The sequence below is a fragment of the Erythrolamprus reginae genome, chromosome 5 (genome assembly GCF_031021105.1).
Source record: "Erythrolamprus reginae isolate rEryReg1 chromosome 5, rEryReg1.hap1, whole genome shotgun sequence".
NCBI classification, from domain to species: Eukaryota; Metazoa; Chordata; class Lepidosauria; order Squamata; family Dipsadidae; genus Erythrolamprus; species Erythrolamprus reginae.
In genome coordinates, this window is record NC_091954.1 from 112,472,442 (window position 1) to 112,500,065 (window position 27,624).

The 27,624-nt window shown below is 43.1% G+C and overlaps 1 protein-coding gene across 1 annotated transcript in view; it reads left to right on the plus strand.

Annotated features, from left to right (window-relative positions):
* Positions 1-3,594: 3,594 nt before the first annotated feature.
* Positions 3,595-27,624, plus strand: part of ECE2 (endothelin converting enzyme 2) — a 75,437-nt gene continuing 51,407 nt past the window's right edge. The window contains exons 1-3 of the mRNA XM_070754162.1: positions 3,595-3,923; positions 19,594-19,683; positions 23,913-24,057. Coding sequence (XP_070610263.1) covers positions 3,891-3,923; positions 19,594-19,683; positions 23,913-24,057 — 268 coding nt within the window. The 5' untranslated portion in view covers positions 3,595-3,890. The remainder of the gene's footprint in view (positions 3,924-19,593; positions 19,684-23,912; positions 24,058-27,624) is intronic.

Consider the following 27,624-nt stretch of genomic DNA (forward strand, 5'->3'; position numbering starts at 1 on the left):
GCCCCGACCCACTGGAACCAGCTCCCCCCGGAGATTAGGATCACCCGCACCCTCCTTGCCTTTCGTAAACTTCTTAAAACCCACCTCTGTCGTCAGGCATAGGGGAACTGAGATATCTCCCACAGGCCTATATAGTTTATGTATGGTATGTTGTGTGTATGTCTTTTTAAATAATGGGTTTTTAGATATTTTTAAATATTAGATTTGTTATTGTACATTGTTTTTTTTATTGCTGTGAGCCGCCCCGAGTCTACGGAGAGGGGCAGCATACAAATCTAATAAATAATAATGATAATAATGATAATAATAATGATAATAATAATAATAATAATAATAATACCTAATCTAGTGAAAAAAAGGACCAGGGGTGACATGATAGCAGTCTTCCAATATTTGAAGGACTGCTACAAGAAAGAGGGGGCCAACTTATTTAGAGTAGAGTAGAGTAGAGTAGAGTAGAGTAGAGTAGAGTAGAGTAGAGTAGAGTACAATACAATACAATACAATACAATACAATTCTTTATTGGCCACGTGTACTTGGAAACACAAGGAATTTGTCTTTGATTCATATTTGTCCACCGTCCCGAGTTTTCGGACAAGGGCGGCATACAAATCTAATAAATAATAATAATAATAAATAATAATATGCTCTCAGTGTACATGAAGGAAAAGATACATTTGTCAAGAATCATGCAGTACAACACTTAATGATGGCCATAGGGGTCAAATAAGCAATCAGGAAACCATCAATATTGATATAAATCTTAAGGATACAAGCAACAAGTTACAGTCCTAAGTGGGAGGAGATGGGTGATAGGAACAACGAGAAAAAAACCTAGTAGCAATAGTAGAGCAGACTTGGTAAATAGTTTGACAGTGTTGAGGGAATTACTTGTTTAGCAGAGTGATGGTGTTTGGGAAAAAACTGTTCTTGAGTCTAGTTGTCTTGGTGTGCAGTGTGCTCTGTAGGAGGGTAGGAGATGAAACAGTTTATGTCCAGGATACGAGGGTTACAAGTGCTAGCTGTAGTTCAGCAGTTCAAATCTCACCACCGGCTCAAGGTTGACTCAGCCTTCCATCCTTCCAAGGTCGGTAAAATGAGGACCCAGATTGTTGGGGGCAAATATGCTGATTCTGTAAACTGCTTAGAGAGGGGTGTAAAAGTGCTATGAAGCAGTATATACGTGTAAATGCTATTGGGTTGACAGAGGGGGTGATTGTGCAGCTGTTTCACACCCATGAGGACTAGAAACTTGAGAGGGTTCTGTGTCCCCTAGCCCTACGATTCCAAAACATCCTCAACCCCAACCAGCCAATGTGGGGTCGGTAGGGGTGGAGGGTGGGGAGGAGGGGGACGAGTCGGCATCGGTTCAGCGCTCCTATCCCCTGAGGACTTGAAACTTGAAATGATCAATCTCAGCTCTCAAAGGATGAATCATAAAATAAGGGGGCGATAGGGGGGCAGGAAGCAGATGCCACCCGCCCTAGATTTCAATCCCAGCCCGGCGTTAAAAAACGAAGCGGGTTTGGGTCGGGCGGGAAGGGAACAAGCCCAAGGCTGTTCCGCACTCACGAGGACTCGAAACTTGAGACGATAAATCACAAAAGAAGATGGCAAAAGCCCCCCCCCCCGATCGACTCAAGCCTCCTTAACCCAGCCTCGGAATCGCACGAAAGGGGTGGGGAGGAGAGGAAGCAGCGCGCGGCCGCTCCGCACCCCTGAGGACTGGAAACTTGAGGGGACCAATCCTAAAAGAAGGTGGCAAGAGGGGCGGAGGACGCCGGTGCCACCCACATTGCGATTCCAAAACCTGCTCAGCCCCAGCCAACCATTAAAAACGAAGCGGGTTTGGTTGGGGGTGGGGGGAGTGATGGAGCCCAAGGCTTGTTCTGCACTCAGGAGGACTGGAAACTTGAGACGAGAAATCATAAATGTATAATTCTTTTTCTTGCTGGGACTAATAAGAAGAGTCCTTCGGGACTTGGGCGGCATGTAGATAGATAGATAGGTAGGTAGGTAGGTAGGTAGATAGGTAGGTAGATTAGATAAGTACTGTAGATAGATATGTATGTATGTATGTAGGTAGGTAGATAGATTTGATAGGTAGAAAGGTAGGTAGGTAGATAGGTAGATAGATAGATAGGTAGGTAGATTAGATAGGTAGAAAGGTAGGTAGATAGGTAGGTAGGTCGGTAGGTAGGTGGGTAGATAGATAGATAGATAGATAGATAGATGAATAATAAACAAACCAACCAACAATAATCAATAATAATGATGATGATGAGGATAATGATGATGATGATAATGATGATGATAATGATAAAAATTAATAAAAACAATATCCTAAAAACATACAATATTTACTGCTACATATTATCACTGCAGGAAGAATCACACACGCCCAATAATTGGAGGGACAACAAAACTCCACCAGAAAACGTGTTTTAAAATGGACAAAGTATCCATAGGTTTACCGAACTGGATATGTTAACTGTTGAACTTAAAGGACCGAATTAATTCGGACTACTGTGAAATAAGGACTAAATGGTGCCATGGGACCCTCCCACCCGCCCAAAAAGAGAAAAAACCACGAGACAACGTGAGATGAAGATAAGATGTGAGGCTATGTAAAGGTATGAAATATTGTGTATTAACAAATAACCCTAGATGAAATTGGGGGTGGGTCTATTTTTTAAAAATTAACGTGGTGTTTAAAGATAAGAAAAACATTTACATTTAAAAAATAAAATAAAATTATTTCCAAAAAATAAAAAAATAAAAAAAAATTACTGAAAGAGTAGTAGAAGCTTGGAACAAACTTCCAGCAGGCACGGTTGGTAAATCCACAGGAACTGAATTTAAACATGCCTGGAATAAATATACACTGCTCAAAAAAAAGGTGGGGGAACACTCCAAGAACACATCCTAGAATTGAATGAATGAAATATTCTCATGGAATACTTTGTTCTGCACAAAGTTGAATATGCACAGCATGTGAAATTGAGTGTCAATCAGTGTTGCTTCCTAAGTGGACAGTTTGATTTCACAGAAGTTTGGTTTACTTGGAGTTATATTGTGTTGTTTAAGTGTTCCCTTTATTTTTTTGAGCTGTATATATCTATCCGAAGATAAAATACAGGAAATACTGTAAGGGCAGACTAGATGAACCATGAGGTCTTTTTCTGCCATCAATCTTCTATGTTTCTATTTTTAAAAATTAAAAATTAATTTTTTTTAAAAAAATATAAAAAATTAAAAAAATTAAAAAACATATAAAAAATAAAAAAAATATAAAAATAAAAAAATAAAAAAATAAAAAAATAAAAAAATAAAAAATAAAAAAGGGGGCAAGGAGGGGGCACGAGGACCCTACGACTCCAGTCAAGCCTCCCTGGGGGCGGAGGAGAAGGAGGAGGGCAAGGAGCGCGCAGAGCCGCTCCGCACCCCATCATGAGGACTTGAAACTTGAGCAGGCGAGCCGGCGCTTTAACAAGCGGGGCCGTTCTCCCGCCAGGCCAGCCAGCGGGCCCTCGAGAGGAGGTGGGCGGCCGGAGAGGGGGGGGCAGAAACCCAACAACGCCGGGCGGTTGTGTGTGTGATGTGTGTGTGTGTGTGATGGAGAGAGCCGGCGCTTCCTCGCCCGGTCCGGCCTGCAGCTGAAAAGCCGGGCTGCAGCCAGGGCGGCGGCTCCCTCCTCGCCCTTCCCGGGGCCTTTCGGGGAGGGAAGGACGGACGGACGGACGGCGGCTTGCCGGTCCTCGGCCCCCTGGCGGAGCGGCCCCGCATGGCCCCAGCGCCGGACTCCGCCGTCGCCTCCGCCCCCGGCCGGCTCCCCACCTAGGAGGCAGCGGCCGCTTCCAGCCCTTCGTCCTCCCCGGCATCGCCAGCCATGAGCGTGGCGCTCCAAGAGCTTGGCGGCAACGTGAGTTTGAGACAACGGCGGCCGCTTTCGGCCCAGGGCGGGAGGGGGGTGGGATGGGGAACCGTTGGCCAAAGCGCAGCGCAACCCGAGGCCCTGCAAAGAAACCGCCCGATCCAAAGGCTGGAGAGGGGGATGTGTTTCTTTTGGGGAGGGGGAAGGAACACCACAGCGACAACTTTTATCCCTTGCACACTCATCTATCTACCCATCCAAATCCCATCCACCCACCCATCCATCCACCCACCCATCAATAATGATGATGATGATGATGATGATGATGATGATGATGATGATGATGATGATGATATCCATCCATATCCGGGCACTAACCTTGGTTGGTCTTGAACTGGGGAGATTTGCAAGTTGGGTGGAGGGGGTCAGTTGGCCAAAGCACAGCGCAGCGCAACCCAAGGCCGGGCAAAGAAACTGCCCCATCCATAGACTGGAGGGGTATGTGTTTTTTTGGGAGGTGGGGAAGGAACACTACAGCCACAACTTTTACCCCTCGCACACTCATCTATCTACCCATCCACCCACCCATCTATTTACCTACCCACCCATCCATCCATTCATCCATCCACCCGTGTCTGGGCACTAACTTTGGTTGGTCTTGAACTCGGGGAGGGCGGAGGCGGCTGTGGAGCACGGACCCCTTTTTCAAGCCCAGTTTCTTTGGGGGGTGGATGGACGGAACAGGAGGAGGCATAGGCTGGCTAAGGTGCCCCCATCCTCTTCCTCCAAAGGTGTGTGTGTGTGTGTTTCCTTTCAAGAGGCAACTGGACTTTCTGGTTTTGCTTTGAAGACCTTTGGCTTCTCGTCCAGGAAGCGTCTTTGGTTTGAGCAGAACAGAGTGGAGCGGAGTGGAATATAGAGAGCAGAACATACAATACAATACAATAGATATTGGAATAGAATAGAATACAATATAATAAACCAGAAGAGAGGAGAGGAGAAGAGAAGAGAAAAGATGGTAAGGAGAATAGACTAGACTAGAGAAGACAAGAAGAGAGGAGAAGAGAATAGATTTTGGAATAAAATAGAACAAAAGAGGAGGAAAAAATGAGAAGAGAAGAGATTGGATGAGATGAGACGAGATGAGAAGAGAAGGAGAGGAGAACAGAATAAAATAGAATAGAATAGATGTTGGAATAGAATAGAAGTGAAGGAGAAGGAGAATAGAATAGAATAGATATTTTAATAGAAGAGAAGAGAAGGAGAGGAAAATAGATGAGACAAGAGGAGAACACAAGACAAGAGAAGAAAAGAGAAGGGGATGAGAATAGAAGAGAAGAGATATTAGAAGAGAAGAGAAGGAGAGGAAAATAGATGAGACAAGAACACAAGAGAAGAGAAGGAGAAGAGAATAGAGAAAAGAAGAAAAAGAGAATAGAACAGAATAGAATAGAATAAGAATCGGAAAGTACGGGAAGAATTGGAATTGGAAGATGTGAGTTTGAGGCTGACCCAGAGGGGATTTGTTGTTGTTGCTGGAATCCTGGTTAAGTTTTGGAGACAGATTTTATTCACCCTAAATCTGTGATTAATCCAGTCCAGGAAGAAAAAAGGAAAAGAAAGGAAAGGAAGAAGAGGAAAGGGAAGGGAAGGGAAGGAAGGGAAGGGAAGAAGGAAAGGAAAGAGAAGTAAAGGAAAGAAGAAAAAGAAAGGAAAGAAGGAAAGGAAGAAAAGGAAAGGAAGAGAAGGAAGGAAAGGAAAGATAAGGAAAGGAAAGATGGAAAGTAAACAGAAGTAAAGGAAAGAAGGGAAAGAAAGAAGGAAAGGAAGTAAAGGAAGGGAAGGAAAAGGAAAGAGAAGGAAAGGAAAGAAGGAAAGGAAAGAGGAGTAAAGGAAGAGAAGGAAGGAAAGAAGAGGAAAGATAAGGAAAGAAGATGAAAAATAAGGAAAGGAAAGATAAATAAAGGAAAGAAGGAAAAGAAAGAAGGAGAGGTAGGAAAGGAAGGGAAGGAAAAGGAAAGGAAAGAAGGAAAGGAAAGAGAAGGAAAGGAAAGAAGGAAAGTAAAGAGAAGTAAAGGAAAGAAGGAAAAGAAAGGAAAGAAGGAAAGGAAGAAAAGGAAAGGAAGAGAAGGAAGGAAAGGAAAGCAAGGAAAGAAGAGGAAAGATAAGGAAAGAAGATGAAAAATAAGGAGAGGAAAGAAGGAAAAGAAAGAAGGAAAGGAAGAAAAGGAAAGGAAAGGAAGGAAAAGAAAGGAAGGAAAAGAAAGCAAGGGAAGGGACCACAGCTACAATATGGGACTGACATTCCCAACATCAGCAAGCCGCCTTCAAATAAGTTTTAATTATTTTGTAATAATTACACTAACTTTAATAATTCTGTTACAATTAAACAACCTTTAAAGATTTTGCTGCGATCAAAGAGGCATTTACGATGTTGTTATAATTAAATAAGCATTTTTAATTTTGTCCCGTTAAATAGGTGTGTTTCATATTAATAAAATGAAAGTTCTCTGATCATTATTTTACAAATTATTTATTTATTTCTTTAAAAAAAAATCATATTAGTGGTCTGCGGGACTTAAAATTATGAATTAGGGTCCATGGGATTTAAAATTATGAATTTGGTGGTCTGTGAGGCCCAAAAAGTTGGGGACCCCTGCCATGGATAACATCATTCTAAACTCCTGCCCTGCTCTGTGTCTCCCAGTACAGTGGTACCTCTACTTATGAACTTAATTCGTTCCGTGACCAGGTTCTTCAGTAGAAAAGTTTGTAAGAAGAAGCAATTTTTCCCATAGGAATCAATGTAAAAGCAAATAATGAGTGCGATTGGGGAAACCACAGGGAGGGTGGAGGCCCTGTTTTCTCCCAGGGAATTCCTAGAGAGGCCCCACGGAGGCTTCTCCCCATCTTTTCCGGCCCTGTTTCCTCCAAGGAGATTCCTAGAGAGGCCCCACGGAAGCTTCTCCCCAGCTTTTTCGGCCCTGTTTCCTCCCAGGAGATTCCTAGAGAGGCCCCACGGAGGCTCCTCCCCACCTTTTCCGGCCCTGTTTCCTCCCAGGAGATTCCTAGAGAGGCCCCACGGAGGCTTCTCCCCACCTTTTCCGGTCCTGTTTCTTCCCAGGAGATTCCTAGAGAGGCCCCACGGAGGCTTCTCCCCAGCTTTTCCAGCCCTGTTTCCTCCCAGGAGATTCCTAGAGAGGCCCGACAGAGGCTTCTCCCCAGCTTTTCCGGCCCTGTTTCCTCCCAGGAGATTCCTAGAGAGGCCCCACAGAGGATTCTCCCCAGCTTTTCTGGCCCTGTTTCCTCCCAGGAGATTCCTAGAGAGGCCCCACAGAGGCTTCTCCCTGCCTTTTCCGGCCCTGTTTCCTCCCAGGAGATTCCTAGAGAGGCCCCACAGAGGCTTCTCCCCAGCTTTTCTGGCCCTGTTTCCTCCCAGGAAATTCCTAGAGAGGCCCCATGGACGCTTCTCCTTGCCTTTTCCGGCCCTGTTTCCTCCCAGGAGATTCCTAGAGAGGCCCCATGGACGCTTCTCCCTGACTTTTCCAGTTACAGTTTGGAGGTTCGGGTTTGTAAGTGGAAAATGGTTCCTGAGAAGAGGCAAAAAGATCTTGAACATCTGGTTCTTATCTAGAAAAGTTCGTAAGTAGAGGCGTTCATAGGTAGAGGTACCACTCTATGTCCAAATTCCCATTCATTGCATCAATGAGACCATTCTAACAGCTCCCCCCCCAATTCAGATCAGATTAACTGAGTTGGAAGTGACCTTGAAGGTCAGCCAAATCCAACCCCCTGCCCAAACAGGAGAGAGTCTTGCATCTGCCTCTGCCTAGGATCGAACTCACAACCTCCTGATTGTCAGGCAAGAGCTCCACCTCTAGGCCACAGCAGCTGGGGTGCCCTTCTTTGCCTTTTTGCCTTCCATCTTTCCCAACGTTGGGGTCTTCTCCAAGGAGTCCCCTCTTTTCGTTAGGTGGCCAAAGGATTGGAGCTTCGGATTCAGGATTCTGTCCTTCCAAAGACCAGCCAGGATTGATTGCCTTTAAGCATTGATAGATTTGATCTCCTTGTGGTCTCTAACCAGGTTACTGGGATCACCCCGAACTTGAAAACTTTGAAGGTAGATACACAAAAAGAGGGTGTGCAAGAGAGAGGCACTATGTGTTCTGCACCAGGAGTCTTATTCAGTAGTTATTCCTATTCTATTCTACTCTACTCTACTCTACTCTACTCTACTCTACTCTACTCTACTCTACTCTACTCTACTCTACTCTACTCTACTCTACTCCATTCCACTCCACGCCACTCCACTCCACTCAGCCTTCCATCCTCCCGAGGTGGGTAAAATGAGGACCTGGATTGTGGGGGCAATAGGTTGTGCTCTGTTAAAAAAGTGCTGTTGCTAACATGTTGTAAGCCGGTCTGAGTCTAAGGAGAAGGGCAGCATAAAAATCAATCAATCAAACAAACAAATAATAACTAAATAACTAAATAACTAAATAACTAAATAACTAAATAACTAAATAACTAAATAACTAAATAACTAAATAACTAAATAACTAAATAACTAAATAACTAAATAACTAAATAACTAAATAACTAAATAACTAAATAACTAAATAACTAAATAACTAAATAACTAAATAACTAAATAACTAAATAACACCCAGTGTAATTCAGCTTAGAACCAGACGGGTTAGCAACAGAAGTCCCAGTCCCCAATTCTGGTCGTAAGGAACCACCTGTACTTTTTTTGTTAAAAAAGTCATTTTATATGCAGTCTGAACAGCACAAACTGTTCTCTCCCTTCTTTGAGATTGAAAGACATCATTATTTATTATTATTATTATTTGTTAGTGAATCTTCTGGGTTTTTAACCGAGCTGCTGGCCTCGGTTTATAAAAACCCAGAAGATTTGCTAAAATAAACAAAGTCTTTTTTATCAAATTTACGGGGAGTCAGCCCATCATTAAATCTCCCAGATCGCTAAGGGCAGTGAACTGTGCAAAGATGCGGGCTTCGCAAATAAGCCAGGCAAAGGGAGGAGACAGAAAGTACTTATTCTCAAATTCGGATGGGAGGAAGAAAAACAAGAGGAATAAATGGAGACGGTGGAGCCTCCATGCGAGGAAGAAGAGAGAGAGAGAGAGAGGCAGGTGTTGAATAACCAAGCGCTGAAAGAAGAGAGGCCCATGAAAGGCATAATTCTGCCTGGCAAACTAATCGGATCCTTTCTGCAAATTTGAAATGGGCAGCGTCAATAAGGGGTTGGCGGAGGGAGATAAGAAAGCGGCCTTTGAATCGGGGGGGTTTTAGGCCACAAAAGACAACGGGTAGAATTGTATGGAGGGTTTTGAAGAGCTTCTGTCTAGACGGGGTTGGTTGCTGGGGAGTCCTGTTGACGTTTGGGCAGTGGTGAAATCTAAAAATTTTCCATACCGGTTCTGTGGGTGTAGCTTCGGTAGTGGGTGGCTACCAGAATGGTAAAGGCAGTAATGGATAGCAATAATAATAATAATAATAATAATAATAATAATAATTATTATTATTATTATTATTATTATTATTATTATTATTATTATAATAATAATAATTATAATTATAATAATGATAATGATAGTAATAATAATAGTAATAGTAATAATAATAATAATAATAATAATAATAATAATAATAATAATAATAATAGAAACATAGAAGTCTGACGGCAAAAAAAGACCTCATAATCCATCTAGTCTGCCCTTATACTATTTTCTGTATTTTATCTTAGGATGGATATATGTTTATCCCAGGCATGTTTAAATTCAGTTACTGTGGATTTATCTACCACGTCTGCTGGAAGTTTGTTCCAAGGATCTACTACTCTTTCAGTAAAATAATATTTTCTCATGTTGCTTTTGATCTTTCCCCCAACTAACCTCAGATTGTGTCCCCTTGTTCTTGTGTTCACTTTCCTATTTAAAATACTTCCCTCCTGGACCTTATTTAACCCTTTAAATGTTTCGATCATGTCCCCCCTTTTCCTTCTGTCCTCCAGACTATACAGATTGAGTTCATTAAGTCTTTCCTGATGATAATAATAATAATAATAATAATAATAATAATAATAATAATAATTCATTAGATTTGTATGCCGCCCCTCTCCGAGAACTGAGTAGTAAGTTTATGCACTATTTATTGAATACTTAATATGGTTTGTATAGTCTGGAGGACAGAAGGGAAAGGGGTACATGATTGAAACATTTAAATACGTTAAAGGGTTAAATGAGGTTCAGGAGGGAAGTGTTTTTAATAGGAAAGTGAACCCAAGAACAAGGGGACACAATCTGAGGTTAATTGGGGGAAAGATCAGAAGCAACGTGAGAAAATATTATTTTACCGAAAGAGTAGTCGATGTTTGGAACAAACGTCCAGCAGACGTGGTTGGTAAATCCACAGGAACTGAATTTAAACATGCCTGGGATAAATATAGATCCATCCTAAGATAAAATACAGGAAATAGTATAAGGGCAGACTAGATGGACCATGAGGTCTTTTTCTGCCATCAGTCTTCTATATTTCTATGTTTTCAATAGTTTTTTAAATTGTCCTTCCTTCTCTAGCACCTTAATATGATCCTTAATTACTTTTAAAATAGGAAATAATTAAATAGTATGTTTTTACACATAAATGCTGTAATTGTTTTAATCACTATCTAGAACCGAACTTTTATAGCAATGAAAGAAAATTGAGCTACTTGCCTAATCTGTTATCATACCGAACCTTGTGCGTTCAGTACAAAACCTACAAATGTTACTGTGCTCCTGAACAAATAATGCTGTCTATCATTTGTCCTTTTTTTGTGGCTATTCAAATAATGTGACTTAATCAACTGAAAAAGAGTCCAAGCACCTATTTGAAAACTTATCTTGGTCAGTAAACCACTCCCACTCAGTCACATGACCTTTAAGCCATCCCTGGCCACATGATTATCAAGCCACTCCCACCTGGTCACATGACCAACAAGCCACTCCCACCCGGTCACATAGCCAGCAAGCCACACCCATAAAATAAGCCATGCCCACAGCCCATCATTATACTTGGGTGTTGCCATACAGTGAACTAACAATGTTGGTCTATGAAGGTAAATACGTACTGTATATTTATGAAAGTATTACTGGTTGGCCATTAGAGGGCGCCGTTCCCTGTGGGGGGGGAGTTTCTTTGAGATATCTTTGCTTGTGAGTCGTATTATTCTTTGCTGTGTGCGGCTTGTAATATATTGTTAATATTGTTGTATATTTGTAAATAATAATATTGTTAATACTAAGTCTGAGTCTTTAACTGGCTAGCCCACATTATCTACACCACTGCAACAACTCTGCTGATCGCATGTCGAAGGTTTCGCACCGAGACACACTAACAATAGAAACATAGAAGACTGATGGCAGAAAAAGACCTCATGGTCCATCTAGTCTGCCCTTATACTATTTCCTGTATTTTTATCTTAGGATGGATATATGTTTATCCCAGGCATGTTTAAATTCAGTTACTGTGGATTTACCAACCATGTATGCTGGAAGTTTGTTCCAAAGATCTACTACTCTTTCAGTAAAATAATATTTTCTCATGTTGCTTTTGATTTTTCCCCAACTAACTTCAGATTGCGCCCCCTTGTTCTTGTGTTCACTTTCCTATTAAAAACACTTCCCTCCTGAACCTTATTTAACCCTTTGACATATTGAAATGCTTCGATCATTTCCCCCCTTTTCCTTCTGTCCCCCAGACTATACAGATGGAGTTCATGAAGTCTTTCCTGATACGTTTTATGCTTAAGACCTTCCACCATTCTTGTAGCCCGTCTTTGGACCCGTTCAATTTTGTCAATATCTTTTTATAGGTGAGGTCTCCAGAACTGAACACAATATTCCAAATGTGGTCTCACCGGCGCTCTATATAAGGGGATCATAATCTCCCTCTTCCTGCTTGTTATACCTCTAGCTATGCAGCCAAGCATCCTACTTGCTTTTCCTACCGCCCGACCACACTGCTCACCCATTTTGAGACTGTGTTCAGGTGGAGCTGTTTAGAATGTGATAATAATAATAATAATAATAATAATAATAATAATAATAATAATAATAATTTATTAGATTTGTATGCCGCCCCTCTCCGAAGACTCGGGGCGGCTCACAACCACAACAAATACAGTAACGGTGATACAAATCCAATTAATAAAAAGTAGAATTAAAACCCCTTAATATTAAAAGCAATCAATACAACACAGTCATACCATTCTCAAGTGCTATAGTCAGAAGAGAGGGAGGCATTGATGTCATTTGATCTCTTGAGATTCAGCTGTTTTTGTTGCTTCCTTGCCTTCCTGTTTCCTTACCCTCATGTTTCCTCCAGAGAGGAAAATTGACAGCGGTGGGAGCACAATAGGGGTGGCTTCCTCCCAGTTTGGACCAGTTTGTCCGAACTGGTAGTAGTGACCTGCTGGTGATGTCACAATGACATCACAGACCTGGTTCGGTTGGTGCTGGTCTGTGAGCGCCGCCATCTTGTTTTAATTTTTTTTTTAAAAAAAATTCTTCTGAGCATGTGCAGAAGTAGAATTTTTGGAGAACCTGTTGTCAGCAAAGCCAAGTCGGGAATTCCTAAAAGGGGTGTGGTCCTCAAAGTTTGCCTTTGCCATATCTTGGAGTAAATAAAACACTCCATCACTGCTATTTCAGGCCACTTCAAAAGACCCGCAATTTGCTTTTGTTTAATAATAATAATAATAATAATAATAATAATAATAATAATAATAATAATAATAATAATAACAAACAACAACAATAATAACAATAACAAAAACAATTCCTCCTCCTCCCTTTTTCTTTTACTCTCCCTCTTCTCCCCCTCTCCTCCATCCCCTTCCTCCTCCTCTTCATCTTCTTCCTCCTCCTCTTCCTCTCCTCCCCCTTCCCTTCTCCCTCCCCTCCTCCTCCTTTCCCTTCCTCCTCTTCTTCCTCTCCTCTCCCTCCCCTTCCTCCTCCTCTTCCTCTTCTTCTTCCTTTTCCTCCTCCTCTTCCTCCTCTTCTTCCTCTCCTCTCCCTCCCCTTCCTCCTCCTCTTCCTCTCCTCCCCCTTCCCTTCTCCCTCCCCTCTTCTTCCTCCTTTCCCTTCCTCTTCCTCTTCCTCCTCCTCTTCGTCCTCCCCCTCTCCTTCCTCCTCCTCTTCCTCTTCTTCTTCCTTTTCCTCCTTCTCTTCTTCCTCTCCTTTCCCCTTCTCCCTCCCATCTTCCTCCTCCTCTTCCCCCTCTTCTTGCTCTTCCTCGTCCCTCTCCTCCTCCTTCCCATTCCTCTTTCTCTTCCACCTCCTCCTCCCCCTCCTCTTCTTTCCCTTCTCCTTCTGCCCTTTTTCCTCCTCCTCCTCTCGTCTCCCTCCCCTTCTTCCTCTTCCTCCTTCTCTTCTTCCTCTTCTTCCTCCTTCCCCCTTCTTTCTCACATCTTCCTCCTCTTCTTCCTCCTCCTTCCTCCTCCTCTTCCTCCTCCTCTGCATGAGTAATACCAGGCCCCTTACTAATATCCATTCTTCAAAGTTTTTTTTAAACCCCGCTTATCTCTGAAGTATCTCTAAGCTAATTCACTTGATTTCTAGAAAATGACAAAGACTCCCAGAACAGCAAATCGACACATCCTGAGAGGGAAGGAACGGAACCATCTGGGGAAACATCAAAATGCTCTCTAGACCCCTGATGGATGTCATTCATCAAGTCTCCATTACACCCATTAAACTCTACTTCTCATCCTGTACTCAAAGTAGAAGCTCATCTTGTTTTATTTCCCGTGCTTTGAGCTTTACTGTATAAACTTCGGGGACTCGGTACATGATGAGCACAGTTCTTTCCAATTATTTTTTTATGGGATGTGTAATAGGTCTCATAACAGCAACACACAGTAAGCACTGGTGAGGAAACCATGTGTCAAAGTATCTTTGCGTCATAGGTTGGCTAAACATCTAAGCAAGCAAGAATGTATATAAGCAAACAAGAATGGCTATACTGTACATCTTTTTTTTTTAATAAACTTTATTAATTTTCAGTAAAAAAGACATACAAACTTACAAACATTTAAACACATATTAGGGGTTACAATTACCCCTCTTTTCTTGAAGTCAATTTTTAATACAGAAAAAAGGATAAAATCTTAAATCTTTAAATCAAACTAATATTCTAATTGAAAAGAAGAACTTTGTTTACATATTCTAATAAACATAGAGTTAAATTGATAAAAAAGAAGCCAACAACACTAACAGCAGCAAAAAATATCAATAACACTTAATTATATTCATACCGTTTTCGTTACCTTATTTTCAACTTATTCTTATCTATCCATGTATAAACTTTCTCGTCATCATATCCATCTCTGCACAATCCAATTTTTTTTTAACTACATCCTCTTTTTTGGGGATATCTTCCCCTTTCCAATTTTGTGCATAAACTATCCTAGCGGCTGTTAAAATATGTACAACCAGAAAAGAAATATCTTTTTTATATTTCTGTTTAGCTATGCCTAGGAGATAAAATTCAGGGGATTTTTCTATTTCATATAATGTAATCTCTTTTATCATTTTTTCTATCATTCTCCAATATGTCCGGACTTTATTACATGTCCACCATTGATGATAATAAGAACCTATTTCCTTTTTACATTTCCAACAATTTGGGGAGGTATTTGGGTACATCTTAGCAATTCTATTCAGTGGGAGATGCCATCGGTAAAACATCTTAATTTGGTTTTCTTTTAAAGAAACAGAGTTTGTCATCTTCCAATTTGTTATCCAAACTTTCTCCCAAGTCTCTAGATCAAACTCTTTGCCAAATTTTTTACACCAAGTAATCATATTGTCTTTGAGAGTTAAGTCTATATTTTTATGTTCTGTCATATATTTATATGCTTTCCCAATTAATTTCTTTGAATTTGTAATCAATAAACTACTCAAGAAGTTTTTACTCTTGTTAAATATATATACTTTGGTATCTTTTTGAAACTTCGACTGTATCTGTATATATTGCCACCAGTCTATTTTAAATCCTTCCTCTTGAAGTTTATCTCTTGTTTTTAAATTCATTTGTTCATCAAGTAATTGTTTATACTTTGGTATTTTCCTATCCGATATGAGATTAGGGTGGGATATCGCCTCTAGTGGGGATATCCAGTCTGGTACATTTAAGAAGTGATCTTTGAGAATGGCTATACATCTAAGCAAGCCCACTGCAACGACATTGCCACAAAGGCTACAAGAGTTGTTAACCTAATCCTACATAGCTTCTGCTCCGGTAATCTCACACTACTAACCAAAGCGTACAAAACTTTTGCCAGACCAATCCTCGAATACAGCTCATCTGCCTGGAACCCACATTGCATTTCGGACATAAACACTCTAGAAAATGGCCAGAGATACTTTACTAGAAGAGCCCTCCACTCCTCCACTTGCAACAGAATACCCTACACAACCAATCCTAGGTTTAGAAAGCTTAGAGCTACATCGCCTTAAATACGACCTAAGCATAGCCCATAAAATCATCTACTATGTCCTTCCTGTCAATGACTACTTCAGCTTCAACCACAACAACACACGAGCACACGACAGATACAAACTCAAAGTAAACCTCTCCAAACTCGACTGCAGGAAATACGACTTTAGTAACCGAGTAGTTGATGCATGGAACTCACTACCAGACTCTGTAGTATCAACATCAGCTAACCCCCAAAACTTTACTCTTAGACTATGCACTGTTGACCTCTCCTGATTCCTAAGAGGTCAGTAAGAGATTAGATTAGATTTAGATTTATTGGATTTATATGCCGCCCCTCTCCGCAAACTCGGGGCGGCTCACAACAATAATAAAAAACAGCACAGTACATAATACCAAATCCAATGCCCACCAATCTAATTACAATTAAAAATTAGTAATCTCATAAAAACAATATATATAAAAAACAGGCACACAGTCAATCAATCAACAAAACAACATGGGCAAGGGGGAGGTGTTTTAGTTCCCCCATGCCTGACGGCAGAGGTGGGTCTTAAGGAGTTTACGAAAGGCAGGGAGGGTGGGGGCAATCCTAATCTCAGGGGGGAGTTGGTTCCAGAGGGTCGGGGACCCCACAGAGAAGGCTCTTCCCCTGGGTCCCGCCAGATGACATTGTTTAGTCGACGGGACCCGGAGAAGGCCAACTCTGTGGGACCTAACCGGTCGCTGGGATTTGTGCGGCAGGAGGCGGTCCCGAAGATATTCTGGTCCGGTGCCATGAAGGGCTTTATAGGTCATAACCAACACTTTGAATTGTGACTGGAAACTGATCGGCAACCAATGCAGACTGCGGAGTGTTGGAGTGATATGGGCATACTTGGAGAAGCCAATAATTGCTCTCGCAGCTGCATTCTGCACGATCTGAAGTTTCCGAACACTTTTCAAAGGTAGCCCCATGTAGAGAGCGTTACAGTAGTCGAGCCTCGAGGTGATGAGGGCATGAGTGACTGTGAGCAATGACTCCCGGTCCAAATAGGGCCGCAACTGGCGCACCAGGTGAACCTGGGCAAACGTCCCCCTCGCCACAGCTGAAAGGTGTTTTTCTAATGTGAGCTGTGGATCGAGGAGGACGCCCAAGTCGCGGACCCTCTCTGAGGGGGTCAATAATTCCCCCCCCCAGGGTAATGGACAGATAGAATTGTCCTTGGGAGGCAAAACCCACAGCCACTCCGTCTTGTCTGGGTTGAGGGGCGTGCATAAGTGCACCAGCATGCCTTCCATCCCCTGTCCTAACGTTCCTCTCTTACTAGTATGTATATAAACACTGTTATATCTTTGTATACCACTAAAACAAATAAATAAAATAAATGTTTGTGTGTGTGGTGGGGAATGAAAAGGGAGAATAAGTGATGGTAGACCCGGGGCCGGGGGACAAAATTAGGTTTTGGGGAGACAGCAACAAAGATGATTAGGGGGCCTGAGGCTAAAACATGAAGAACAATTGCAGGAACTGGACATGGATAGTTTAATAAAAATAATAATAACAACAACAACAATAATGACAGCAACAACAACAACAAAAACAACAACAATAATAATAATATATTAGATTTATATGCCGCCCCTCTCCGAAGACTCAGGGCGGCAAACAAAGTTTAATGAAAAGAAGGACCAGGGGACATGATAGCAGTCTTTCAATATTTGAGTGGCCGCCAAAGAGAGGAAGGAGTCAAGCTATTTTCCAAGGCACGAGTCTACGGAGAGGGGCGGCATACAAATCCAATAAATGAATGAATGAATGAATGAACGAACGAACAAACAAACAAACAAACAAACAAACAAACAAACAAACAAACAAACAAATAAATAAATTTCTCCTTTGTCAATTCCAATGGTTTTCTATTATTATTATTATTATTATTATTATTATTATTATTATTATTATTATTACTACTTGTGGCAGGCCAAAGTCTTGAACTCAAAATGATGGCTTCGGGCTGACATCTTGCTCTTCAGACATAACCCCAAGGCTGCATTTACCGCACAATTCGGTTGTTTGTCATATTGCAGATTGTGATTCCTGATGTCAGTATTGTGTATTTTCACTTCTTCTCCTTAAGGTTCTGTTATCTCTCCGGTTAGCCAAGAAGAGAGAAAACGTATTAAGGATGCCCTGCCTGTACCAGATCCTCTTAACTTTCCCTTGTTCACTCACTCCCTGGAAATGATTTACATCCATTAGAATTAGTAACCGAGGGATAGACGCTGAATCTATCCTGGATGATTTCTGTCTGACAAACCGGCTTGGGCGGATCAGAGGCAGGAATCGTAGCACGTAATCCTTTCTAAATATAGGAACCGCACAAGGGAAGGGAGAATCGCCAGGCCAGAGACATAGAAACTCTAGAGAAGAGCAACCAAAATGATAAGGGGACTAGAAACCAAGAGATGCGAAGAGAGGTTGCAGAAACTGGGCATGGACACCATGCATTGGACAGTTTCCCTAATCAAGATACTACTGCAGGAGTTCTTTCTTCAGAAGGCTTTTACTTCTTCTTAGTATCAAAAATTATTAACTCTATACAGTCATACCTCGTCTTACGAACCTAATTGGTTCCTGGGGGAGGTTCGTAAGACGAAAGGTTTGTAAGACGAAACATTGTTTCCCATAGGAAACAATGTAAAGTCAATAAATCCGTGCAACCAAACCCCCCCCCCCCCCCCACAAAAAAACACTGCTGCCCGGCTGTCACCTTTTAAAACAGCCCGGGAGCTTCTCAGCGGCCTCCCGAACGCCGAACGCCAAACCCGAACTTCCGGGTTCGGTGTTCGGGAGGCCGCCGAGAAGCCCCCCGGCTGTTTTAAAAGGTGACAGCCGGGCGGCAGGGCTTCTCAGCAGCCTCCCAAACCCCGAAACCAGAAGTTCGGCAAAAGTTCGGGGTTCGGGAGGCTGCTGGGAAGCCGCGCAGCCCAGCAGCCTCCCGAACGCTGAACCCGTAAGTTCGGGTTTGCCGTTTGTAAGACGAAAAAAGTTCGTAAGAAGAGGCAAAATTTTTCTGAACCCCGGGTTCGTATCTCATGTTGTTTGTAAGACAAGGGGTTCATATCTTGAGGTACCACTGTACTATATTACAGAACACCTAATCAAACTATTGCATTATATATTACACCACAACAGACCAACCAACCAACCAACCATAATAAACCAACCACAAACCACTAATCACAAGACCACACCTATGCAAAGTTGTATTACAATATATACAAGTATTGACCAATCAGGGTGTAGAACAGATTGCATCATTCTGCGGATGCACCAGGACTCCGCATTCCTTCTACTTTACAGTAATTACAGTACTTCCACTGTATAGTGGTACCTCTACTTACGAACTTAATTCATTCCGTGACCAGGTTCCTAAGTAGAAAAGTTTGTAAGAAGAAGCAATTTTTCCCATAGGAATCAATGTAAAAGCAAATAATGCATGTGATTGGGGAAAACACAGGGAGGGTGGAGGCCTTGTTTCCTCCCAGGAGATTCCTAGAGAGGCCCCATGGAGGCTTCTCCCCACCCTTTCCGGCCCTGTTTACTCCCAAGAAATTCCTAGAGAGGCCCCATGGAGTCTTTTCCCCTCCTTTTCCGGCCCTGTATCCTCCCAGGAGATTCCTAGAGAGGCCCCATGGAGGCTTCTCCCTGTCTTTTCTGTCCCTGTTTCCTCTCAGGAGATTCCTAGAGAGGCCCCATGGAGGCTTCTCCCTGCCTTTTCCGGCCCTGTTTCTTCCCAGGAGATTCCTAGAGAGGCCCCTCGGAGGCTTCTCCCTGTCTTTTCTGTCCCTGTTTCCTCCCAGGAGATTCCTAGAGAGGCCCCATGGAGGCTTCTCCCTGTCTTTTCTGTCCCTGTTTCTTCCCAGGAGATTCCTAGAGAGGCCCCATGGAGGCTTCTCCCTGCCTTTTCCGGCCCTGTTTCTTCCCAGGAGATTCCTAGAGAGGCCCCACGGAGGCTTTTCCCTGCCTTTTCCAGTTACATTTTTGGAGGCTCGGGTTTGTAAGTGAAAAATGGTTCTTGAAAGGAGGCAAAAAAATCTTGAACCCCCGGTTCTTATCTAGAAAAGTTTGTAAGTAGAGGTGTTCTTAGGTAGAGGTACCTCTGTACTTGGAATATTATCTCAGGTTTTAAATCCTGACATTTTCCCCATTTTTCCTCCCTTTCTTCAGATGACGGAGTATAAACGTGCCATGTTTCAAGAAGACGAAGTGCTGGATGCCACAGGGGACGGGAGCAACGCATCTCCGGACAGCATAGAGGTAGGACAAACGGTGGAAAGTACAGGTACCGTAGCTCTCAACTTGCAAGCATTCGTTTAGCGACTGTTCGAGATTGCAGTGATACTGAAAAAAGTGACCGTCAAGATTCCAGGTAGGATCCAAACTAAATTAGAGTCCAAGTCAAAGTCCTCCTCCAAGTTCCAATTTATTTCCAGAGCGATCCTGGCACCCACACTTGGAAACCTCAATCTTAGTTTCCCACCCCGTTGAAAGTTCACATCCCTTGTCCCCCACCCACAAACTCATCACGTTGCCCATTCAGATTGTGCCAGCGTGGCAACTCCTCCTTCTGCTTCCGCCCAGGTGGGTGGACATAAGATAGCCTTGAACCGTTCGAAAGAATGCTTTGTGGCTGCATCTGTTCACTCACGAATATCAAATTGACATGCATCTAATGCTGCTTGGCAACACAATTATTTGTATTAAATAATTGCAACAAACCCAGCGCTGTCTGGACTGCCTAGATCCGCGATGGTGAACCTATGGCATACGTGCCAAAGGTGGCATTCGGGGCACTCTCTGCTGGCATAGGAGCCATCACCCCAGGTCAGATTTCTGTGATGTTTCTTTCTTGAGCTTCTATATTCCTGCAAACGATGAAACAGAAATTCACAAAATAAAAAGATCTTACCTCTTGCTGCACTGCCGGGGTTAGGATTAGTGATGGGCGAACCGAACTCGCACAATTCGGGTCCGTACTGAATTTTGCGGTGTTCGGTATGCCGAACACGAACCCAACATTTTTTTAAACTTTGGGCAAAGTTTGGGGTCGTGTTTGGCATTCGGAGCTTTGACGTCACCGGCAGGTTGCTAAGGACGCCAAGGTGATCACTTCCTGGATTCCATGGAATCCAGGAAGTGATCACCTTGGCGTCCTTTGCAACCTGCCGGTGACGTCAAAGCTCCACCCTCGGAATCTCTTCGTGGGAGGGATTCCCCGTTCGGGTTCGAGTTCGGGTTCTGTTCGTGTTCGGCCGAATTTTGCGTAAAGTTCGTCCGAACTTGCCGAACCCAAACACTGTTGGGTTTGCCCATCACTAGTTAGGATGCCTCACTGGTCTCTGTTGTGAGTTGCCCACCTCAGTTCATGTCTGCAGAGAGCGGCCGCATACAAATCTAATACATTATTATTAATTAATTATTATTATTATGTCAGATTCTGAGGAAGATGAGCCAGGTCCCTCTGGATACCCTGGGCCAGGGGGGTTGCCAGATGAAGCAGAGAGCCAGAGTGAGGGAGAAAGTGACTTGAGTGCACCTGAGGAACCACTAGAGGGGGCTGATTTGACAATGGCTGAGTGGTCCTAGTCAGAGAGTAAGGACGACATGAGAGTGGAAAGTCACTGGATTGACCCTCGCTATAGAAGATTCCTCAGCAGGCGAGAGGAGTTACAGAGTAAACGGTATTTGCCTTACCCTCTTTGAGGTGTGATGTCACTTCCAGGCACTATAAAGGCAAAGGATTGTGGGAAGTGGGCTGTGGGCTGTGGAGATTCAACGGTGTTCAATGGAAGAGATGTGAGGCTGGCAGGTATGATTGAACAAGAATGGAATTTTATTGGCCAAGTGTGATTGGACACACAAGGAATTTGTCTTTGGTGCAGATGCTCTCAGCGTACATAAAAGAAAAAGAGACATTTGTCAAGAATCATGTGGTACAACACTTAATGATTGTCATAGGGGTCAAATAAGCAATGAAGAAACAATCAATATTAATAAAAATCTTAGGATACAAGCCACAAGTTACAATGATACAGTCCTAAGTGGGAGGAAAAGGATGATAGGAATGATGAGAAAAATTAGAAGAATAGAAGTGCAGATTTAGTAAAAAGTCTGACAGTGTTGAGGGAATTATTTGTTTAGTAGATTGATGGTGTTCGGGGGAACACAGTTCTTGGGTCTGGTTGTCTTGGTATGCAGTGCTCTGTAGTGACGTTTTGAGGGTCAGAGTTGAAACAGTTTATGTCCAGGATGAGAGGGGTCAATTAATATTTTCCCCGCCCTCTTTTTGACTCGTGCAGTATACAGGTCCTCAATGGAAGGCAGGTTGGCAGCCATTGTTTTTTCTGCAGTTCTGATTCTCCTCTGAAGTCTGTGTCGGTCCTGTTGAGTTGCAGCACCAAACCAGACAGTGATAGAGGTGCAGATGACAGACTCAATGATTCCTCTGTAGAACTGTATCAGCAGCTCCTTGGGCAGTTTGAGCTTCCTGAGCTGGCACAGAAAGAACATTTAGATTATTGAGAAGCTGCTGTCTCTATTGCTGTACTAACGAGCCCTCCCTTCAGCAGCAGTAAAATACATGCACATTTAAATATTTAGATTACTGAGAAACTGCCGTCTCTGACCATTTGGCACAGAATACTTTTTTTCTTGTTTTCCTCCTCCAAAATCTAGGTGCATCTTATATTCTGGTGCGTCTTATACACCGAAAAATACGGTAATTGCAGCGTTAAAGCTTGCAAAATATGAATGGAAGATGGGAAGAAAGAGAGTTGAGAGCAGCAGTTTCCAAAAAAATAAAGCTCCCGTAAAGCATAGCATCTTTGCTCCAATCCTTCACTGAAGTCCCCAAATTGCACTGGTGATTTATAACTCTTGACTTTATTCCTAGAGGGGGAGATCAGCAAGAATGGTTTTCATGGGGAAGACATAATTCTGGATTGCTGGTGGCAGGAGGTTTCATTTCTGATGTGGCTGCGTTCCGTGCGACACGATTAAAAAGGAATCTGAACACATCAGGTCCCCTGGTTCCCCTTTTGAGTGACGGGGGGTTTGCGATAAGCCATTGGAAGGCAACAAGAGAAATCACTTGAACTTTAAAAACACAATCTGGAGTTTTGCTAAGGGTGGGGAACACTTTCTGATTTTAGAGCAGAGAGATTCTGGTAGTCCTTGATTTATAATAATGTGGTTTAATGACCGCTGAAAGCAGCGGCCGGCTTCAAAGATTTTAGCAAGGGGTTCAGTCCTTTGCCTTTATACTGCCTGGAAGTGAGATCACACCTGAAAAAGGTAAGACTGTAAGCTAATGTAACTCCTCTCGCCTTCTGAGCAATCTCCTACAGTAAGGATCAATCCACGGGCTTTCCACTGTCATGTCTTCCTATATTGATAAAATTGAACGGGTCCAAAGACGGGCTACAAAAATGGTGGAAGGTCTTAAGCATAAAACTCCTCCCCTTGCAACAGAATCCCCTACGCAATTAGACTTACAATCCCAGGTTTAGAAAGCTTAGAACTACGTCGCCTTAAACACGACCTAAACACAGCCCATAAATTCATCCGCTACAATGTCCTTCCTGTCAACGACTACTTCAGCTTCAATCACAACAACACAAGGGCACACAACAGATACAAAATTAAAGTAAGCCACTCTAAACTCGACTGCAGGAAATACGAGTTTAGTAGCCGAGTAGTTGATGCATGGAACTCACTAGCTGACTCTGAAGTATCATCACCTAACCCCCAAAACTTTACCCTTAGACTATCTATCTATCTATCTATCTATCTATCTATCTATCTATCTATCTATCTATCTATCTATCTATCTATTTATTTTTATTTTTAATTTATTTTTTATTTATTTATTTATTTATTTATTCATTTATTTTTTATTTATTTATTTATTTATTTCAATTTTTATGCCCCCCTTCTCCTTAAACTCAGGGCGGCTTACAACATGTTAGCAATAGCACTTTTTAACAGAGCCAGCCTATTGCCCCCACAATCCAGGTCCCCATTTTACCCACCTCGGAAGGATGGAAGGCTGAGTCAACCTTGAGCCGGTGATGAGATTTGAACCGCTGACCTTCAGATCTACAGACAGCTTCAGTGGCCTGCAGTACAGCACTCTACCTGCTGCGCCACCCCCGCTCTTTTATGCTCTATGCTCTGTTGACCTCTCCCGATTACTAAGAGGTCAGTAAGGGGTGTGCATAAGTGCACCAGCGTGCCTTCCATCCACTCTCCTAATGTTTCTCTCTTCCTAGTATGATGTATATAAATACTATTATATCTTTGTATCCCACCAATATGTACTTGACAAAACAAACAAATAACTAAAACAGAATTCTGGAGGTTGGTCCACTCAACTTAAAGTTCCTAAGATTGAGAGATACTGAAGTCTGCTAACTGTATGGGGCCTTAGTATATTCCATCCCCCATTTCTTTCCTGTTTCCTCTTTGATTCTTGTCTCTCCTTCCAGGTGGGCTTTCGAAAAGGTGATGGCCTCCTCCTCAGTCGCCTCGGCTCCCAAATCCATCTGAAGCTGGTCTTTTGGGTGATTTCCCTCTTTGTGGCAGTCCTGCTCCTTAGTACAATTGTAGCCATGGCCATCCAGTACAGTAAAGGTAATAACAATAACAACAAGAGCAATAACAACAGAGTTGGAAGGGACCTTGGAGGTCTTCTAGTCCAACCCCCTGCTTAGGCAGGAAACCCTACACTACTTCAGACAGATGGTTATCCAACATCTTCTTAAAAACGTCCAGTGTTGGGGCATTCACAACTTCTGGAGGCAACTTCTGTTCCACTGATCAACCGTTCTGATTGTCAGGAAATTTCTCCTTAGTTCTAAGTTGCTTTTCTCCTTGTTTAGTTTCCACCCATTGCTTCTTGTTCTACCTTCAGATGTTTGGAGAATAGATTGACTCCTTCTTTGTGGCAACCCCTGAGACCTTTGTGGCAACCCCACGTTTCGGCCAACCAGGAAGGACGTCTTTGTGAGGTCAAAGCTCCGCCCATGGAATTCCCTATTGGGATTCCCCACCTCCTTTCCAGCCTCCAGATCGGCTGAAAACACCGCTGCCAATCGCAAAAACGGCGCTCCGCTGAGCGACGCCGCCCGGCTGTAACCTTCTGAAACAGCCAGGCGCTTCTTGGTGGCCTCCGGAACCCGAACCCGAACTCCCGGGTTCGGGAGAACGCCGAGAAGCCCCCCAGCTGTTTAAGAAGGTGACAGGTGGGCGGCGGCGCTTCTCGGCGGCCTCCCAAACTTGAACCCGAAAAGTTCGGGTTCGGGAGAATGCCAAGAAGTCCCCTGACAGCCGGGCAGCGGCACCAAGCGGAGCGCCATTTTGGGATTTCCTGCCCCCCTTGCACACATTAATCATTTTTACATTGCTTCAAATGGGAAACATTGTTTCATGTTACGAACTTTTCGCCTTACGAACCTCCTTCCGGAACCAATTAGGTTTGTAAGACGAGGTATTACTGTACTAAAATAGTAAAATAGTAAAGTAGTAAAATAGTAAAATAGTAAAATAGTAAAATAGTAAAATAGTAAAATAGTAAAATACTGAAATACTGAAATACTGAAATACTGAAATACTGAAATAATAAAATAATAAAATAATAAAATAAAATAATAAATGAAATAATAAAATAATCCCCTTTGCTAAAATTTTGGACGCCCACCCCTGTCAGAACCCTGTTACAAGGAAAAGCAAAACAATGACACAATCCAGAGATCCTCCTCATGATGGATGTGTCTCCTTGGGGACCTCAACCAGACCCTCATAGCTCTCGTTCTGCCCCCCCTCCCGCTGTGCCTCAGGGCTCAGGAAGAGTTTTCAAGAGCTCCTCTTGAACCGGCTGGGAGCCCGTGTGCGCGACCCACTCACACCGCTTTCCCTGAGATCATTGCCTCCCCAACTGTCAAAGATGACTGAGTAACCCACACTTAATGACTAAAAGGCACACAAAGGATTCTTTGTTAGCCCCACTGGCAGCATTGAGTCGAGTTTTGCTTAAGCTCTTTCACACACATGCACACATAGATAGATAGACACACACACACAAACACACACATCCCTTTTGCTCACACATATTCAACAACCCTCACCAGGAGTAGCATGGAGGTGGGGTTGTTTAGGACAGTGTTTCCCAACCTTGGCAACTTGAAGATATCTGGACTTCAACTCCCAGAATTCCCCAGCCAGCGAATGCTGGCTGGGGAATTCTGGGAGTTAAAGTCCAGGTATCTTCAAGTTGCCAAGGTTGGGAAACTGGTTTAGGAGACAAGCTGTGGCTTCAGAAGTTGTTGGTTCTTATGTTGTTTCTCCCCAGAAGCTTCTGCTGTGCCCCTTCTTCTTCTTCAAAGCACCCCTCTCCCTTTCCATCACAGCTGTGCCCTATGGTTGCGCAGGTGACTTACCGTCAACCCAGTGTGCAACAGCAGTAAAAAAAAACCCAACAAAATCCATGCTTGGCATCATTAGGAAGAGAATAGAATATAGGTCGGCAAGTGTTTTATAGCCTGTGTACAAATCGATGATGGTGAGACCACACTTGGAGTCCTGTGTATAGTTCTGGTCACCGCACCTCAAGAAGGATATAATGGAACTGGAAAAGGTGCAAAAAAGGGAAACAAGAATGATCAAGGAAATGGAGCCCCTCCCTTATGAAACCAGGTTGCAACACCTTGGTCTCTCCAGCCTTGAAAGACGGCGTTTAAAGGGTGACTTGATCGAAGTGTATAAAATCACGCATGGGATAGAAAAGGTGGATAGAGAATTTTTTTTCTCTATTACACAATACTAGGACGAGGGGGCCCTCCCTAAAGCTCATAGGGAAGAAAGTGAGGACAAATAATAGGGAAATATTTCTTCACCCAGAGGGTCCTTGGTTTATGGAATTCCCTTCCAGAAGAGGTCATGACAGGTGTCAGCCTGGATAGCTCCAAGGCAGGATTAGACAGATTCATGGATGCCAAGTGTATCGGTGGTTATTGAAACGGATGTCCATGTGCCACCTCTATGTTGGTTGAGGCAGGCAGGATTCCCTTGGGTCCCATTTGTTGGGGGTCGAGGGAAAGGGAGGGTTTTACCTTCTCTTTCTGCTCAAGATCCCCATGGACAATTGGTGGGCCATTGTGTGCCACAGAATGCTGGACTCGATGGGCTTTGGCCTGATTCAGCATGGCTCTTCTTATGTTTATTTATTTTATTTATTTATTAGATTTGTATGCCGCCCCTTTCCGTGGACTCGGGGCAGCTCACAACACAATAAAACAATTCATAAAAAATCTAATAATATACAATTTAAAATTTAAAATAGTTTAAAAAACCCATTTTTAAGCAAACATACCTACAAACATACCATACATAAATTATATAGGCCCGGGGGAGACATCTCAGTTCCCCCATGCCTGACGACAAAGGTGGGTCTTGAGGAGTTTACGAAAGGCCAGGAGGGTAGGGGCAGTTCTAATCTCTGGGGGGAGCTGGTTCCAGAGAGTCGGGGCCGCCACAGAGAAGGCTCTTCCCCTGGGGCCCGCCAACCGACATTGTTTAGTTGACGGGATCCGGAGAAGGCCGACTCTGTGGGACCTAATCGGTTGCTGGGATTCGTGCAGCAGAAGGCGGTGTCGGAGATATTCTGGTCCGATGCCATGAAGGGCTTTTTCTTACAGTTGTTCATTCAGGGACCATTCGAAGTGACAACACCACTGAAAAAAAAAGTGACTTATAACCAGGGGTGAAATCCAGTAGGTTCTGATAGGTTCTGGAGAATTGGTAACAGGAATTTTGTGTAGTTTGGATAACCAACAAATACCACCTCTGACTGACCCCCAAGTAGGATGGGAATGGGGATTTTGCAATCTCCTTCCCCCAGGAATAGGGAGGGAATGAAGATTTTGCAGTATCCTTCCCCTTCCACACTGTGTAGTATAAGACACACCTTAGTTTTTGGAGAGGAAAATAGGGAAAAGAATCTGCTCACCAGATATTCATCTCTCCAGCATCTTTAGTCTGGTCAGTTTCAGCACATTATTTTATTCCCTGGTTAGGGCTTTTTTAAAAATCCTTATTTGGAGACAGTAACAATGGAAGAGCTTGCAAGCCAGTAAGAGATTGTTAGAACCTGGTTAGTTGGGGGAAAGATCAAAAGCAACATGAGAAAATATTATTTCACTG